The 14,768-nt window shown below is 32.1% G+C and overlaps 4 protein-coding genes and 1 long non-coding RNA gene across 5 annotated transcripts; 3 read left to right on the top strand and 2 right to left on the bottom strand.

Moving 5' to 3' along the window:
• Nucleotides 1-37: 37 nt before the first annotated feature.
• LOC105975875 (HSP20-like chaperones superfamily protein) lies at nt 38-750 on the bottom strand. The gene is made up of 2 exons (XM_013001115.2): nt 494-750; nt 38-403 (listed from the first exon to the last, which is right to left on the bottom strand). The coding sequence occupies exons 1-2, from the start codon at nt 686-688 to the stop codon at nt 146-148; spliced, it is 453 nt and encodes a 150-aa protein (XP_012856569.2). The 5' UTR covers nt 689-750; the 3' UTR covers nt 38-145.
• A 680-nt stretch (nt 751-1,430) lies between these two features.
• On the top strand, nt 1,431-8,282 carry LOC105976102 (NADH:ubiquinone oxidoreductase intermediate-associated protein 30). Its single transcript, XM_013001392.2, has 8 exons — nt 1,431-1,622; nt 1,712-1,794; nt 1,928-2,041; nt 2,371-2,427; nt 7,188-7,279; nt 7,491-7,571; nt 7,659-7,757; nt 7,873-8,282. The coding sequence occupies exons 2-8, from the start codon at nt 1,743-1,745 to the stop codon at nt 8,062-8,064; spliced, it is 687 nt and encodes a 228-aa protein (XP_012856846.2). The 5' UTR covers nt 1,431-1,622; nt 1,712-1,742; the 3' UTR covers nt 8,065-8,282.
• Nucleotides 8,283-9,583: 1,301 nt separating this feature from the next.
• Nucleotides 9,584-11,742, top strand: LOC105975566 (Chaperone DnaJ-domain superfamily protein). Its single transcript, XM_013000766.2, has 5 exons — nt 9,584-9,963; nt 10,086-10,179; nt 10,556-10,629; nt 10,938-10,994; nt 11,293-11,742. The coding sequence occupies exons 1-5, from the start codon at nt 9,856-9,858 to the stop codon at nt 11,527-11,529; spliced, it is 570 nt and encodes a 189-aa protein (XP_012856220.1). The 5' UTR covers nt 9,584-9,855; the 3' UTR covers nt 11,530-11,742.
• Nucleotides 11,743-12,624: 882 nt separating this feature from the next.
• On the bottom strand, nt 12,625-13,468 carry LOC148768232 (uncharacterized). Its single transcript, XR_016033524.1, has 2 exons — nt 13,186-13,468; nt 12,625-12,982 (listed from the first exon to the last, which is right to left on the bottom strand). It is a non-coding gene; the product is annotated as an uncharacterized LOC148768232 (long non-coding RNA).
• A 238-nt stretch (nt 13,469-13,706) lies between these two features.
• On the top strand, nt 13,707-14,668 carry LOC105975423 (dormancy-associated protein homolog 4). Its single transcript, XM_088823184.1, has 2 exons — nt 13,707-14,192; nt 14,305-14,668. Exons 1-2 carry the CDS (start codon nt 13,910-13,912, stop codon nt 14,511-14,513), a joined length of 492 nt encoding a protein of 163 aa, XP_088679310.1. The 5' UTR covers nt 13,707-13,909; the 3' UTR covers nt 14,514-14,668.
• The last annotated feature ends 100 nt before the right edge of the window (nt 14,669-14,768 follow it).

Raw genomic sequence — 14,768 nt, 5'->3', positions numbered from 1 at the left:
ATTCGATTTTTTATTTATTGATAAATATAGAGTTAGTACAAATTGGACTGGTTTTATCTAAGTAGCTTAAAACATTGATACTAATTAACAAAGTCTACCATGCATTAAGCAAAAACAGAGCTACAACTAGCGGCGGACAACCACTTCAAGATATAGTAACCTGGACGGTCTTCGGCTTAGGCGGCGGCGGAAGCTTCTCCACCACCACCGTCAACACCCCATTCTCACATTTTGCGGTAACCGCCGAAACATTGCAATTCTCCGGCAGCCGGAATTTCCTCGTCAGCTTCTGCGGCGGCCGCCTTTCCAGCCTTATGTATTTGCACTCTTCTTCCTCCCGATCTTCCCGCTTCCTCTTTCCGTTGCTCTTTATCACCAACGTGTTCTCCTCTTCAACCGTCACCTGCAATTCAAAATCAACCCGCCAAATTACTCTCCATCGAGTGGTTAATTCAGCTAATTAACTGAAGATTTGTGAATCGATTTGTTGTACCTGAATTTCCGATTTCGAGAGGCCGGGAACGTCAACGTAGAACGTGTACTCCTTGGCCGCGTCGATAATATCAGCCGGCATGGCGGCGGCGCCGCCGCGGTGGAGGTGGCTACCGTGATCATTTGTGCGCGGAGAGGATAGAATTGTTTCCGGGAAATTCAGCAACTCCCCCAAAGCTTCAACCACAATACTCATTTTTCTCTACTCGTATATTTTGTTGAAAATCAAATGCTGAACGTCGATTTGGTGATTGCAAGCTCCGGCTATTTAAAGGGCAAAATGGGAATTTTTTCAAGAAGTGTCTAGAAACGACACGCATTTCCTAGACACTCAGACATCAGACATTTAAATATTGGGGTAAATTACACATATACCCTTAATATATACTAAAATAACTTTAAGGTCCCTGTGCTGTCAATAATTACAGTCAACCCTCAACATTATTAGAAACCCTAATCGAATAAGTTATTCCGCTACGGTTTTAACGAACTATTAGTTTCTGATAGTGGTGTAGACGATGTAGAGCTATGAGGGTGACAAAACTACCACAACATTTCTTTTAAATCTTTATTATTTAACATGCGATTTATAAATTTTCATTTATTGCAGCATTAAAGACCCTGCGAAAAACAAATATAGTGCATATCGGTCGACAGAACATGAAATTTTGGCTACGGTAATTGTTTAAGGAGTGTGTCTGTAATTTACCGATACCACAGGGACCTTAAAACTATTTTAGCATACATCAGGGGTGTAGGTGTAATTTACGCTAAAGATTAATTAATTAATTATAAACAAGTTACAAATGGACTAATGGGCCGCAGTCACAGAGAATAATAAGCCCAAAATCCGAAAGATCCAATGGACTTTTAACAGTTGATCCACTGGACACCAACGCTTATTAATTATTAACAGATGATCCATTACAGGTCAAAACACGACTTTGTCGATTGTAAATCGCACTTCTCTCCTGCTATCTGCAGACGACGTCGTTTAGGCGCTCCGAACTCTTTTGTCAGTTCAGTTTGAAGTCTTCTTCAGGCGGATGATGCCGCAAAATCGAGATTGTAGAGAGAGAAATTAAACATTTATCAATTCGATTTCCCGTTCCTCCTCATTTCGATTACAGGTGAATTTCCTTTTCCCCTCTCTTTTTTTTTTCAGCTGAAAGTGATGAGTGTTGTCTGTATTTATGCCCAAATTTCCGTAATTGCGCAGGGTTTCAGGGAAACAAAATAAATAATATAACATGTCGAGATTTCGTGGATTGTGGCGAGCTTCCGTTGACGCAACTAAAAAAGGTCATTTCAGAATTTGATCTTCGTTTTCCCTGTATTTTTTTTCCAGTTGTTTGAATTAGAATGATTTAAGTTGTTTATAAGTGTTGGTTTTTCTGCAACTGCAATTAATTTTGTTTTTTCTTCCATATTGCAGCTCTCACGTGGAACCTCGAAGACTTGGTTCCTCCAAGCGAAAGATATATCTACAAATTCAATTCAAAAGACGAGCTAAAGCGATGGCATTTGTATTCCGATTCTGAATATGGAGGTACCACTGTATGGAACTTCCGTTTTTTATGTAAAGAAAATAGTCGACTGCTTTCTTGTGTTTTTTGTTTTTGTTTTTGTTTTTCTATTCATGAACTGTGAGCTTGATCGATGATAATATGATTGATACCTTTTTTCACAATGTCTGAATAAAACATGGTTTTGATTTGGTTTCGACACTTCTAAATAAAATTGTTTTATGCCTAGTAGCCACTAGTCATAATGAGCAGTATGTAGGAACGTAATATTTTCGTAAATAACATATATATTATGAAGAAGAAAACTGAAAGGATAAAGACTCTCGAAATGACGGCAGATGAAACTTTTCAGGTATGTCATCAGCGTCTTTGGAGATAAAAGAGTCTGCTAATGGATCAAGTGGTACTGGTAAGTAAAATTACGCATTTGCATTTACTCGTTTGAATTTTCTAGTGGAATATATAGTTCAGTAGACATATTTGTAGCTTCCATGAAAAGCACACTTGCCGTTTCTAAATTGTGTATCAGAAAGGAATTGTAGTCTCTGTTTAAATTCCTTTAATATGAATTAAGGAGGTTATCACAGTTTTCTTATTAGCTCATAAATCATATATATACTTTTAGCGATATTTGTTTAGATGAACTATTTATTGACTACTTACGCATTAACGTCTTCTATGCAATATGTTTGAGTGTTAAAAAGAATAAAACAAGATTTGAACATTTCAGCGATTTCAGCAAAAAAACGTGTGCTATAGCATACAAATTTGTGTTATTTTGCTTGACTGTTCGAAAATTAGTAAAAAATGTTTTGATGAACTATTTGTGCTTACTTACGCAAAAACATCTGCTATGCAGTATATTTGAGGGTTAAAAATTAATAAAACAAGATTTGAACGTTTCAGCGAATTTAGCAAAAAAAACGTGTGCTTATAGTATGCAATTTTGTGTGATTTTGCTTGACTGTTCGAAAATTAGTAAAAAATGTTTAGATGAACTATTTTTGACTAACGCAAAACCATCTGTTATGCAATATATTTGAGGGTTAAAAATTAATAAAACAAGATTTGAACATTTCAGCGAATTTAGCAAAAAAATGTGTGCAATAGTATACAATTTTGTGTGATTTTTTGACTGTTTGAAAATCAGTAAAATAATTTTTAGATGAACTATTTTTTTATTACTTATGCAAAAACTTCTTCTATGCAATATATTTGAGTGTTAAAAATTAATAAAACAAGATTTGAGGATTTCAGCGAATTTAGCAAAAAAAAACGTGTGCTATAGTATGCAATTTTGTGTGATTTTGCTTGGCTGTTCGAAAATTAGTAAAAAATGTTTAGATGAACTATTTTTGACTACTTACCCAAAAACATCTGCTATGCAATATATTTGAGGGTTAAAAATTAATAAAACAAGATTTGAACATTTCAGCGAATTCAGCAAAAAAACGTGTGCTAGTATACAATTTTGTGTCATTTTGCTTGACTATTCGAAAACTAGTAAAATAATTTTTAGATGAACTATTTTTTTTATTATTTATGCAAAAACATCTTCTATGCAATATATTTGAGTGTTAAAAATTAATAAAACAAGATTCGAGCATTTCAACGAATTTAGCAAAAAAAATGTGTGCTATATAGTATGCAATTTTGTGTGATTTTGCTTGACTGTTCGAAAATTAGTAAAAAATGTTTAGATGAACTATTTTTGACTACTTACCCAAAAACATCTGTTATGCAATATATTTGAGGGTTAAAAATTAATAAAACAAGATTTGAGCATTTCAGCGAATTCAGCAAAAAAACGTGTGCTATATAGTATACAATTTTGTGTCATTTTGCTTGACTGTTCGAAAATTAGTAAAATAATTTTTAGATGAACTATTTTTTTTATTACTTATGCAAAAACATCTTCCATGCAATATATTTGAGTATAAAAAATTAATAAAACAAGATTTGAGCATTTCAGCGAATTTAGCAAAAAAAACGTGTGCTATAGTATGCAATTTTGTGTGCTTTTGCTTGACTGTTCGAAAATTAGTAAAAAATGTTTAGATGAACTATTTTTGACTACTTACCCAAAAAAATCTGCTATGCAATATAATTGAGGGTTAAAAATTAATAAAACAAGATTTGAGCGTTTCAGCGAATTTAGCAAAAAAAAACGTGTGCTATAGTATGCAATTTTGTGTGATTTTGCTTGACTGTTCGAAAATTAGTAAAAAAATGTTAAGATGAACTATTTTTGACTACTTTGAGGGTAAAAATTTAATAAAACAAGATTTGAACATTTCAGCGAATTTAGCAAAAAACGTGTGCATAGTGTACAATTTTGTGTCATTTTGCTTGACTGTTTGAAAATTAGTAAAATAATTTTTAGATGAACTATTTTTTTTATTACTTATGCAAAAACATCTTCTATGCAATATATTTGAGTGTTCAAAATTAATAAAACAAGATTTGAGCATTTCAGCGAATTTAGCAAAAAAAAACGTGTGCTTATAGTATGCAATTTTGTGTGCTTTTGCTTGACTGTTCGAAAATTAGTAAAAAATGTTTAGATGAACTATTTTTGACTACTTACCCAAAAACATCTGCTATGCAATATATTTGAGGATTAAAAATTAATAAAACAAGATTTGAACATTTCAGCGAATTTAGCAAAAAAAAACGTGTGCTATAGTATGCAATTTTGTGTGATTTTGCTTGACTGTTCGAGTATTAGTAAAAAAGGTTTAGATGAACTATTTTTGACTACTTACGCAAAAACATCTGCTATGCAATATATTTGAGGGTCAAAAATTAGTAAAACAAGATCTGAACATTTCAGCGAATTTAGCAAAAAAACGTGTGTAATAGTATACAATTTTGTGTGATTTTTTGACTGTTTAAAAATTAGTAAAATAATTTTTTGATGAACTATTTTTTTATTACTTATGCAAAAACATCTTCTATGCAATATATTTGAGTGTTAAAAATTAATAAAACAAGATTTGAGCATTTCAGCGAATTTAGCAAAAAAAAAACGTGTGCTATATAGTATGCAATTTTGTGTGATTTTGCTTGACTGTTCGAAAATTAGTAAAAAATGTTTAGATGAACTATTTTTGACTACTTACCCAAAAACATCTGCTATGCAATATATTTGAGGGTTAAAAATTAATAAAACAAGAAACATTTCAGCGAATTTAGCAAAAAAACGTGTGCAGTTTTGTGTGATTTTGCTTTACTGTTCAAAAATTTGTAAGATAATTTTTAGATGAACTATTTTTTTATTACTTATGCAAAAACATCTTCTATGCAATATATTTGAGTGTTAAAAATTAATAAAATAAGATTTGAGCATTTCAGCGATTTTAGCAAAAAATGTGTATAGTATACAATTTTTTTGTGATTTTGCTTGACTGTTCGAAAATTAGTAAAATAATTTTTAGATGAACTATTTTTGATTACTTACGCAAAAACATCTCCTATGCAATATTTTGAGTGTTAAAAAATAATAAACAAGATTTGAACATTTCAGCGATTTTTGCAAAAAACGTGTACTATAGTATACAATTGTTTTGTGATGTTGCTTGACTGTTCGAAAATTAGTAAAATAATTTTTTGATGAACTATTTTTATTACTTATGCTATAACATCTTCTATGCAATATATTTGAGTGTTAAAAAATAATAAAACAAGATTTGAACATTTCAGCGATTTTAGCAAAAAAGTGTGTGCAATAGTATACAATTTTGTGTGATTTTGCTTGACTGTTCGAAAATTAGTAAAATAATTTTTAGATGAAATGATGAACTATTATTTATTACTTGCGCTAAAACATCTTCTATGCAATATATTTGAGTATTTAAAAATAATAAAATACGATTTGAACATTTCAGCAATTTTCGCCAAAAAACGTGTGCTATATAGCATACAATTTTGTGTGATTTTGCTTGACTGTTTGGAAATTAGTAAAATAATTTTAAGATGAACTGATGAACTATTTTTTATTACTCACGCAAAAACATCTTCTATGCAATATATTTGATGGTTAAAAATTAATAACTCAAGATTTGAACATTTCAGCGATTTTAGAAAAAAACGTGTGTGCTATATAGTATGCAATTTTTTTTTGATTTTGCTCGACTGTTCAAAAATTAGTAAACAATTTTTAGATGAACTATTTTTGATTACTTACGCAAAAATATCTTCTATGCAATATATTTGAGGGTTAAAAAATAATAAAACAAGACTTCGAACATTTCAACGATTTTAGCAAAAACGTGTGCGTATACCATTTATTGTGATTTTGCTCGACTGTTAAAAAAATAGTACAACAATTTATAGATGAAGTATTTTTTGATTGCTTATGAATAAACATCTTTTATGCTATATACTTAAGTTTTAAACAATCATAAATCAAGATTTCAATATTTCAGCGATTTTAGCAAAAAACGTGTGATTTTTGTGATTTTGCTTGATTTTTCATAATTTAGTGCAACAATTTTTAGATAAACTATTTTTTGATTACTTAAGTATTAACATCTTCTATGCTATATATATGACTGTTAAAAAATATTAAAACAAAATTTGAACATTTCAGTTATTTTAGCAAAAATGTGTGCTATTATTGAAGTTTATGCTTTTTTGTGATTTTGCTTTACCGTGCAAAAAATAGTAAAATAATGTTTAGGTGAACTATTTTTTGGCTACGTAAGGATAAACATCTTCAATGCTATATTTGCAATACTATATGTTTAAGTGTTAAAAAATGTTAAAAAAAAAAAAGATTTGAACGTTTCAGCAATTCTTAGCAAAAAGCATGTGCTATATAGTTTACGGTTTTCTGTGATTTTTCTTCACTAATAGTGAAACAATTTATAGACGAACTATTTGTAGCTTCATTGAAAAGTACCCTTGTGGTTTCTAAATTTCGTATCAGAAAGGAATTGTAGTTTCCGTTCAATGTCCTTTAATATGAATTAAGGAGGTTATCACAGTTTTGTTCTTTCCTCGTATATCTCTTTCTTCTTCGGAATGTAGTTGTTGTTTGCATAAATCATTTGGGGCTCACTGCAAAGTCTTCCAATATTACAGCCTTTTTATATCGTACGCTGTGTTTACTTCAATTTGTGCATCATTTTTGATATAAAACATTTTCTGTTATGTTTAACCTCATAGGTTTATTCTCTGGAAACCTTTCATTGGATGTCGATGAAGGTTCAAAGTGGAATATAAGTAGAAGTGGCTTCTGTGGAATGAGATCTAAGAGGGTAAAGGATATTCGTAATGCGTTGAATGATGTTTCGATTTTTTTTTTCACGACCAACGAATTTTCTAAAACCACATTTTGTATTTGAGGGATTGGAGTCTATATAAAGCTTCAAAGATATCTACATATCTTCGATTATTTTCTAGTAGGAGACGTAAATAAGTATGCGATAATCTGTGTTGAATCCGATTTCTTGTCCACTTGTTATGCAGTTTGATGGGTTCATTGATTTGGATGCGTACGACACATTAGCCCTAAAACTTAAAGGAGATGGGAGATGCTATATTTCTACTGTGAGTGATATATGAACTTGATATAAAACTTTACAAATGTTTAACCATGGTTTAAGCTAATCGGATCTTCATCTAACCTCGATACAGATTTATACAGAGAATTGGGTGAATTCTCCTGGACAAGAGGAAGATAACTCGTGGCAGGCATTTGTTTTTGTGCCGAAAGACAGCTGGTATATTGCAAAGGCAAGCTCTCTCTCTCTCTCACATACACACACACACGGAGATATTTATGCATGTTCCATATTCCTAAAACAAAGACTTTAATTTGACGAGCTGTATTGTATGCGGTATTGATTAGATTCCCCTTGCTCGATATCTGCCTACGTGGAGAGGCAATGTAATAGAAGAAAATCTTGAGATGAACCCAGCTAGAGTTGTCGGCATGTCTCTGTCGGTCAATGCTGAAGGTGGTGTGCCAGGTGCTATTACTGGCCCAGGCGATTTTCGACTCGAGATCGATTGGATTAGAGCTTTGAGAACCGAGGATTAACCGAATCACTGCTTAGAGACACACACTAGTAGAAGAAGAATAAGCTCACGATTGGAGTGTTGTAACTGCTTACAGTAAGAATACACATTTCGAATCTTGTTCCGAAAAATTCATTTTTTAAGGTAAGGAATTCGGTGTTCTTTATCGTTGTCTTCAGTTTATTTAACCATGCCGAACTGAAAATTTATTATTATAACTAGTACTAATCTTCAACCCCATTAGTTCTTGTTTGGGAACATTGATAAAGATTGATTGCATTGGATTATGATTACATTGTCCACGTGTCAAATTAGTGTGATGAAATGGGGTTTGCCTGCTGGAACCATCAAATCTGCCATAATAGATTTATTGATGCAGCAGCAGGGGATTCTTAGTGGACGTGGGACACAGATATATTTGCCATTGGTAGATTTGTGTATTTTAACACATTTTTTTTTCTCTCTCTAACATTACCTTTGTGATTTTATGATGATCTTTACTTTTGTTGTGACTTGTGATTGATTGTGTGAGAGAGAGAGAGAGAGAGAGAGAGAGAGATATGGTGACAATGGTACCCTCTTATGCATCTGAGGGCACGTGATTAGGGGCACATTTGAGACTGAAGGTCACGTGGGGCACCATTGGAATTAGGACCACTTACTTGGTCCATCACACTTCAGATTTCAGACACAACATAACAAACAAACAAAGAAAGAAACCATTATCGAAGATTTTTCTTTGTACGAAAAAATAGTTTCTTGGGCCGACTAGAAAAGACCACTCATTCTCACTTCTGAATTTATTTATATTTTAAATAATCAAATAAATAACGTCATAAATAGACTTTTTGCTCATTCAAGTCAACTGCGTTGCATATCCTTTGCAACCAACCGTAATTTTTTTAACATACATATATGAATAATCATTGTTTTCTTGTTTTAATCCCAAACTAATAATAACTAAAAACCAATTAATTAATAATAATTTATTTTTGTTATAATATTAAAATAATAATATATAAAAAAAAAATGAGCTTCGAGCTCAACAAACTGTTCTAGAGAATTCAAAAATGGAAGTTCGACTTAAAAAATATAGAGACGTGTTAAAGAATAAGTCCCATCAGCTTTTCACATTAATTACTTTTTGTATTATTATTATTATTATTATTATTATTATTATTATTATTATTTTTATTATTATTATTAAAACTTGTGAGGCCACCAAAACTTGTGGTGATATATATCATTTAAATCTTTTATTTTGTAAATAAAAAAGATGAAAATATGATCATAGATGCAAATAATAATAAATAAACGGTGTAATAAGGCCAAGAAATAAAAGCAACCCTGAGCCAAAAAACAGTAAATACTAAATAGGGAAGTTTCTGGAGACTCCCATCCAAAATATCTATCTCTAATCCAATCTCAGCCGTTGATCACTAACCCCACAATTCCTACAAAATCAAAAGAGGCCAGCCCACATTTTCTATTTTTAATAATTTTCTTGAAAAATCCAATCAGTATAAAAACCCAGCTGCATACTTGTGAGTTTAAGTCTGCTTCTGGAGGCTTCTCTAGAGAGAGAGTTGTCCATCTTTCATTTCTCTCTCTAAATCCATCTTACTACAACATGCTAAGGTTTATGTGTTGTCGTAATCTTTTAGCAATTATTAGGTAGAAGAAAAATATTTCTATACTAGTAAGTATATAGTTATATAAATATATAAAAATAGAATCTTTGATAGAAAAGATTGAATTTTGAGTTGATTTATTTGGTGGGCTTTCTTTCTTGATTGAGGAATAATAATTAATAATGGCAGCTGAGGGAGATAACAAAAGCAAAGATTTTTACAACATTTTAGGGCTCAACAAAGAATGCACCCTACCGGAGCTCAAGCATGCATACAAGAAACTTGCTCTGGTCTCAATTTTTCTTTATTTTTCTAAAAATAAAAATTTAATCTTTTTTTTTTCAAAAAATAAAAATTTAATCTTTTTTTTTCTGATCGAAATTTGTGAATTTAATTATTTCTTGTTTAATAGAAATGGCACCCGGATCGCCTCTCTGCTTCGGGGAATACTAAGTATGTGGAGGAGGCAAAGACAAAATTTCAAGCCATTCAGCAAGCCTATTCTGGTAATTTTGCTTGTTTTGTTTTCATGCATAATTACCTCACAATAAAACATAGCTTTAGAGCAGGATAATTTTCATAGCTATGTTTAAAAACTGGTGTTGATTATGTATAGATGAGAATTAAGCAGCTAATTAGTGTTAACATGGTTTGGATTGTTTGGTGTTGATTCTGATTGCAGAGATTCACATGATCAAAAAAGTTTTATCATCACATTTCATTTTGTGGGATTCCCTTTTCTTTTTATATATTAATATATGGTGAGTTATGATTTTGTTCCATCTTGAGTTATAAGTGATTAATTGGAAGTGATTTATTTATATAATCTTGAATTATGGTAATTGGACTCATGAAAAAAATGCTGTTGATATTTTCTTCTAGTGCTTTCGGATGGCAACAAAAGGTTCCTTTATGACGTAGGAGTTTACGACTGCGATGACGACGATGACGAAAATGTATGGCCCACTGACTCCATATTTACACACACGCGCACACACGCGCGCACACGCACACACTTTTTCTGTCGATAATGCCCTACTAGAAAGAATCGGAACGGTAATTATCAAATGTTGAAAAGATGGAATTGGCCCTTTAGAATCAAAATTAAATTGGGTTATTGGTGATCATATTATTAGATTGATGATTTTTTTTTTTTAATTGAAGAAATAAATCATTTTGTCATTAAATGAGTTTTATTTAATTTAAATCAAGTTCATATGATTGACAATAACTAGCTCGTTCTATTGGGACCGAAAAAACGCAGGGTATGGGCGATTTCTTGAATGAAATGACAGCAATGATGAGCCAATCTAAATCTGATGTGAGTTCTTCTTACTGGTGGTTTATTGTCACATTTTTCTTATGGTTTAATTTCTCCTTTTTTATTTATTTATTTATTTATTATTATTTCGATAATTGAATATCGCGACATAAGACATTCATACCAAAGTGGTCCTATAGTTTTGGATTGTAAATCAGATAATGTTTTAAAGAGCCCATATCGATAATTTCCGAATTATAAATTCGACACCGCATATTCTTTTTGTAGTACATTATGCATATTAAAAGATTAGGATTTTTAATTTATTTATTAAGTTTGAATTTATTAATTTTGGTAGGAGAACGGAAAAAAAGAGAGTTTTGAAGAGCTGCAAGAACTTTACAATGAGCTCTTCGAGAGTGACACTCCTTGCTCATCATCGACCGTTGGATCGAATTCAACTGGGATGAGCTCCGGCGATCGGAGGGCTGAAATTGCTTCCCCGTTCCAAGGGTTCTGCATTGGATCGTCGGAGACACATCAACGCGGCGAGAGTAGCCGGAGAAAGAATACTAGGAGAGGGAGAAGGTGGTGAGTTGCAAGGGCAACAAAGGGTGATGTCATCACTTGAAATTTGAAGGTTTTGTGGGGGGTTTTATTGTAATTTATGAATGTGGTTTTTTATGTCTCTTTTTGAGACATTGTTTTATTTGGTTTTTCTAATTTAGTGTTCTTGTAATATTTTGTGTTTAAGAATTGTAACATTCTTGTTCTTGGATTTTATAATCATAATGTAGTTTTTATTCAATTTATAATTTTTTTCCATTTTGGAACTTTGAAAATCTTGATTTTTAATTTTGAAAATAATTCCAAAAATTATGTTTTCTTCTAAAAATTTACAATTGTAGCACAATATCATCATCTATTTTATTAGTTACATGAATGAAAAAAATAGAATTTCTGAATTTTGTCGATTTTGATTTTTTTTTTTTATATTTCGAACAAGTGTTTTTTTTTAATTTCAATTTCTTAAATTTTCGATTTTGGAATAATTTTTCACTTTCTATTATTTTCAAGTGAAAATTCATTCGGGCTACAGTTCATTCGATTTTTACCCCTCAATTAAACAGAATAAAATAAAATCATGTAATATTATTTAGTTTCTATCTTTTCAATCCCCTATAAATCGAATCATTGAGATGCTGCTACACCCGATAAAACACATTAGCTGATTTTTGTAACTATTGTTGAGGTGAAATAACTTCCCACGAATCACACATATACTGGGTGTGTGTGTGTTTGAATTATGTGCAGATCAACGACTAACAATCACCCGGTGTGTTTCATCGCGTGAAGCATCAAATAAACCTGTTAATTTTCAAACAAGACCAAAGTTCTCTGCTTCTTTTCCAACAGTCAACACCTTCTTTGTGTTTCCAACCTTCTTTCAATTTGAGCTCAATAATTGCGCAGTGGCCCTTCAAATTTTGCAACTTGCTAAATTTTATTTGTATATACACCCCACCACCCTTTCTACATATCTCTTATTTTAATTGTCTTTTGCACCTCAACTTGTGCAACTTGTATTTGTGCACCACTAATTTAAATATATATAATCCACTTTAGGTGATTATTTTAACACGTAATTATTCCATTTTGATTTATTATGATTATGTAGATTACCAAAACATAAGTTAAAAATTGAATCCTTTAAAAAGATCTGCTCTAATCATAAAGATTTGTAAGATCACTCAAGTTGCAATTAAATTATTGATCATCATTTCTATAAGATCGTTCAACGTGCTCAATCTTGCACTAAAAGACGAAATCCCTCGTCACATGGCCCGACGGGTTTGATGGAGGATGTAAATCACGGTGACTCAACGATCCGTTAAGGTAGCGGACTTGAACTTGGTGCCCACGAGGAAGCAATCCTTATTGGAGCTGAAATTTTCACACTACGGCTGCAAATATTCGATCCTAGGTCTTTGAACCAATTTACCACCTTCGAAACCAATTGAGCTATCCATGAGAGCGACGTGCTCAACCTTAAATAAATATTAAGAGGGTTCAAAGAGAAACAAAGTTACTTTGATTTGTAACATTTGGTGCATATGCCTAAAGGCTAAAAGTCTATGTGTGTGATTGTAAATAAATCGAATGTGGAAAATTACATGCTACAAGCCAAGAAATCATAGTTTGTGCTTATAAAAGAAAGGCATTCGGTGCATGAAAGAAAAAAAAGACTTACATAGACGAACAAATCCAGTCTCAACGGCGAGTTTATAACAAATTTGAATCCAAGTGTTCATGATCTCTTCCCCATACTTTCGATGAAATCATTATGTTCATTCGATTCGAGAATATGCTTCTAAGATCTTGAATCAAATTCAGAATACGAGACAAGAATCAGTGGATTTCTGGAGATTGTAGTCCGTTTCTTTTGATTAATATATTTATTTATTCCTATTTTTCTTGTCCCGTATTTATATTTTGCAGACTAAAAAATTTGTGGTTAACACTAATATTTCATCAAATGTAACAACCCCTACGATATACATATATGTATATTGTGTACCATTCCTTAAAAAGGAAATGTACAAGTTAGAGGTCCATCTTCAACATAAAATTGACTGTTTTTTTCTCACATAAAGATTAGTGGATGAAGAGTCAATGGTTTTCAAGAAAGCTTTCTTAGGAACCATTAATTTCATTTTAACCCAAACTTCTTCTATTTTCTCCTATAAAAACCCTAATTCATTCCATTACCTAGTAATTTTTTTTCTTCTTGCATAATAATAAAAAAAGACCACAATTAAATCTTCTTTGTAACAGTCGTATATCTGGTGGTGCCCCCACAAATTTAAACTGAGTTCATCACCTATTTTCGGTTGTTACAAAAGATAATAATAAACAAATAAAAGCAAAAAAAAAAAAATTAAAAAAAAAAGTTTTTGTTTTGTTTTGACATAATTATGGGATTTCTAGACAAACTTTGGGATGAAACGTTGGCCGGGCCCGCACCGGACACAGGCCTCGGAAAACTTCGCAAATACAACTCTCTCTCGGCCACTAGGTCCACCGGTGCTCCGGTGGCGGGAGTGGCGGTGCCGTCCGACGACCACCTTATCCCGATTACTAGAAGCATCACCATGGTACGAAGGGATAATGCTCATCGTAACCTAACTGTTTCCGTTGACTCCCCACCGGATCCTTCTTCTCCTACGGGCTCCACCACTCCGTGCTCCCCATTTTCACGTACGACTTCTTTTTTTTTTTTTTTGCATGAAAATGTTAGGGGTGTGTTTGAAAGTATTTTGGTTTTGTGGGGTACTTTTTCTAATTTTTTATTTCTTTGTGGGTGTTCTAGCGAGTACCCCTGGTGGGAATTTTAGGAAATTCACGAGGAGAAAACCGAAATCCGGGGCGTTTCTGAACTCGGAGACAGAGAGTAAGGCTGTTTATGATTGGTTGGTTCTCAGCTACAAATTTACCTTCATGCCCTTTTATCGTTTTAGTCCTCCAAGAATTTCGTATTTAGAGTATCATCCTATCTCAAACATCCTTAACATTTGCTAACTTTTTGTTTGCCAGGATCATAATGCTAAATTCTATGGATCGTTGAGTACATTTCAAAAGGAAGTAACAAATTTGTGAGTAAAAAAAAGAAAAAAAAAAAACATGTATATTTTTGTAAATAGATAAACCCTAATTGGGTTCTTACATGCAATAAATATGGGAGGTAAAAAAAAACATAGTATCATGTGTTAGGATCCAGAAAATGCTTCTAGAAGATTCGAGAGAGAAGTTAGTCGTCCTTCCCTTCTTTGTGAA

Source organism: Erythranthe guttata, chromosome 9, assembly GCF_056151865.1.
Source record: "Erythranthe guttata isolate IM_541 chromosome 9, IM_541, whole genome shotgun sequence".
Taxonomy (NCBI): Eukaryota; Viridiplantae; Streptophyta; class Magnoliopsida; order Lamiales; family Phrymaceae; genus Erythranthe; species Erythranthe guttata.
The sequence above is the reverse complement of the archived record's forward strand: the minus strand, read 5'-3'. Positions and strand labels throughout refer to the sequence as shown.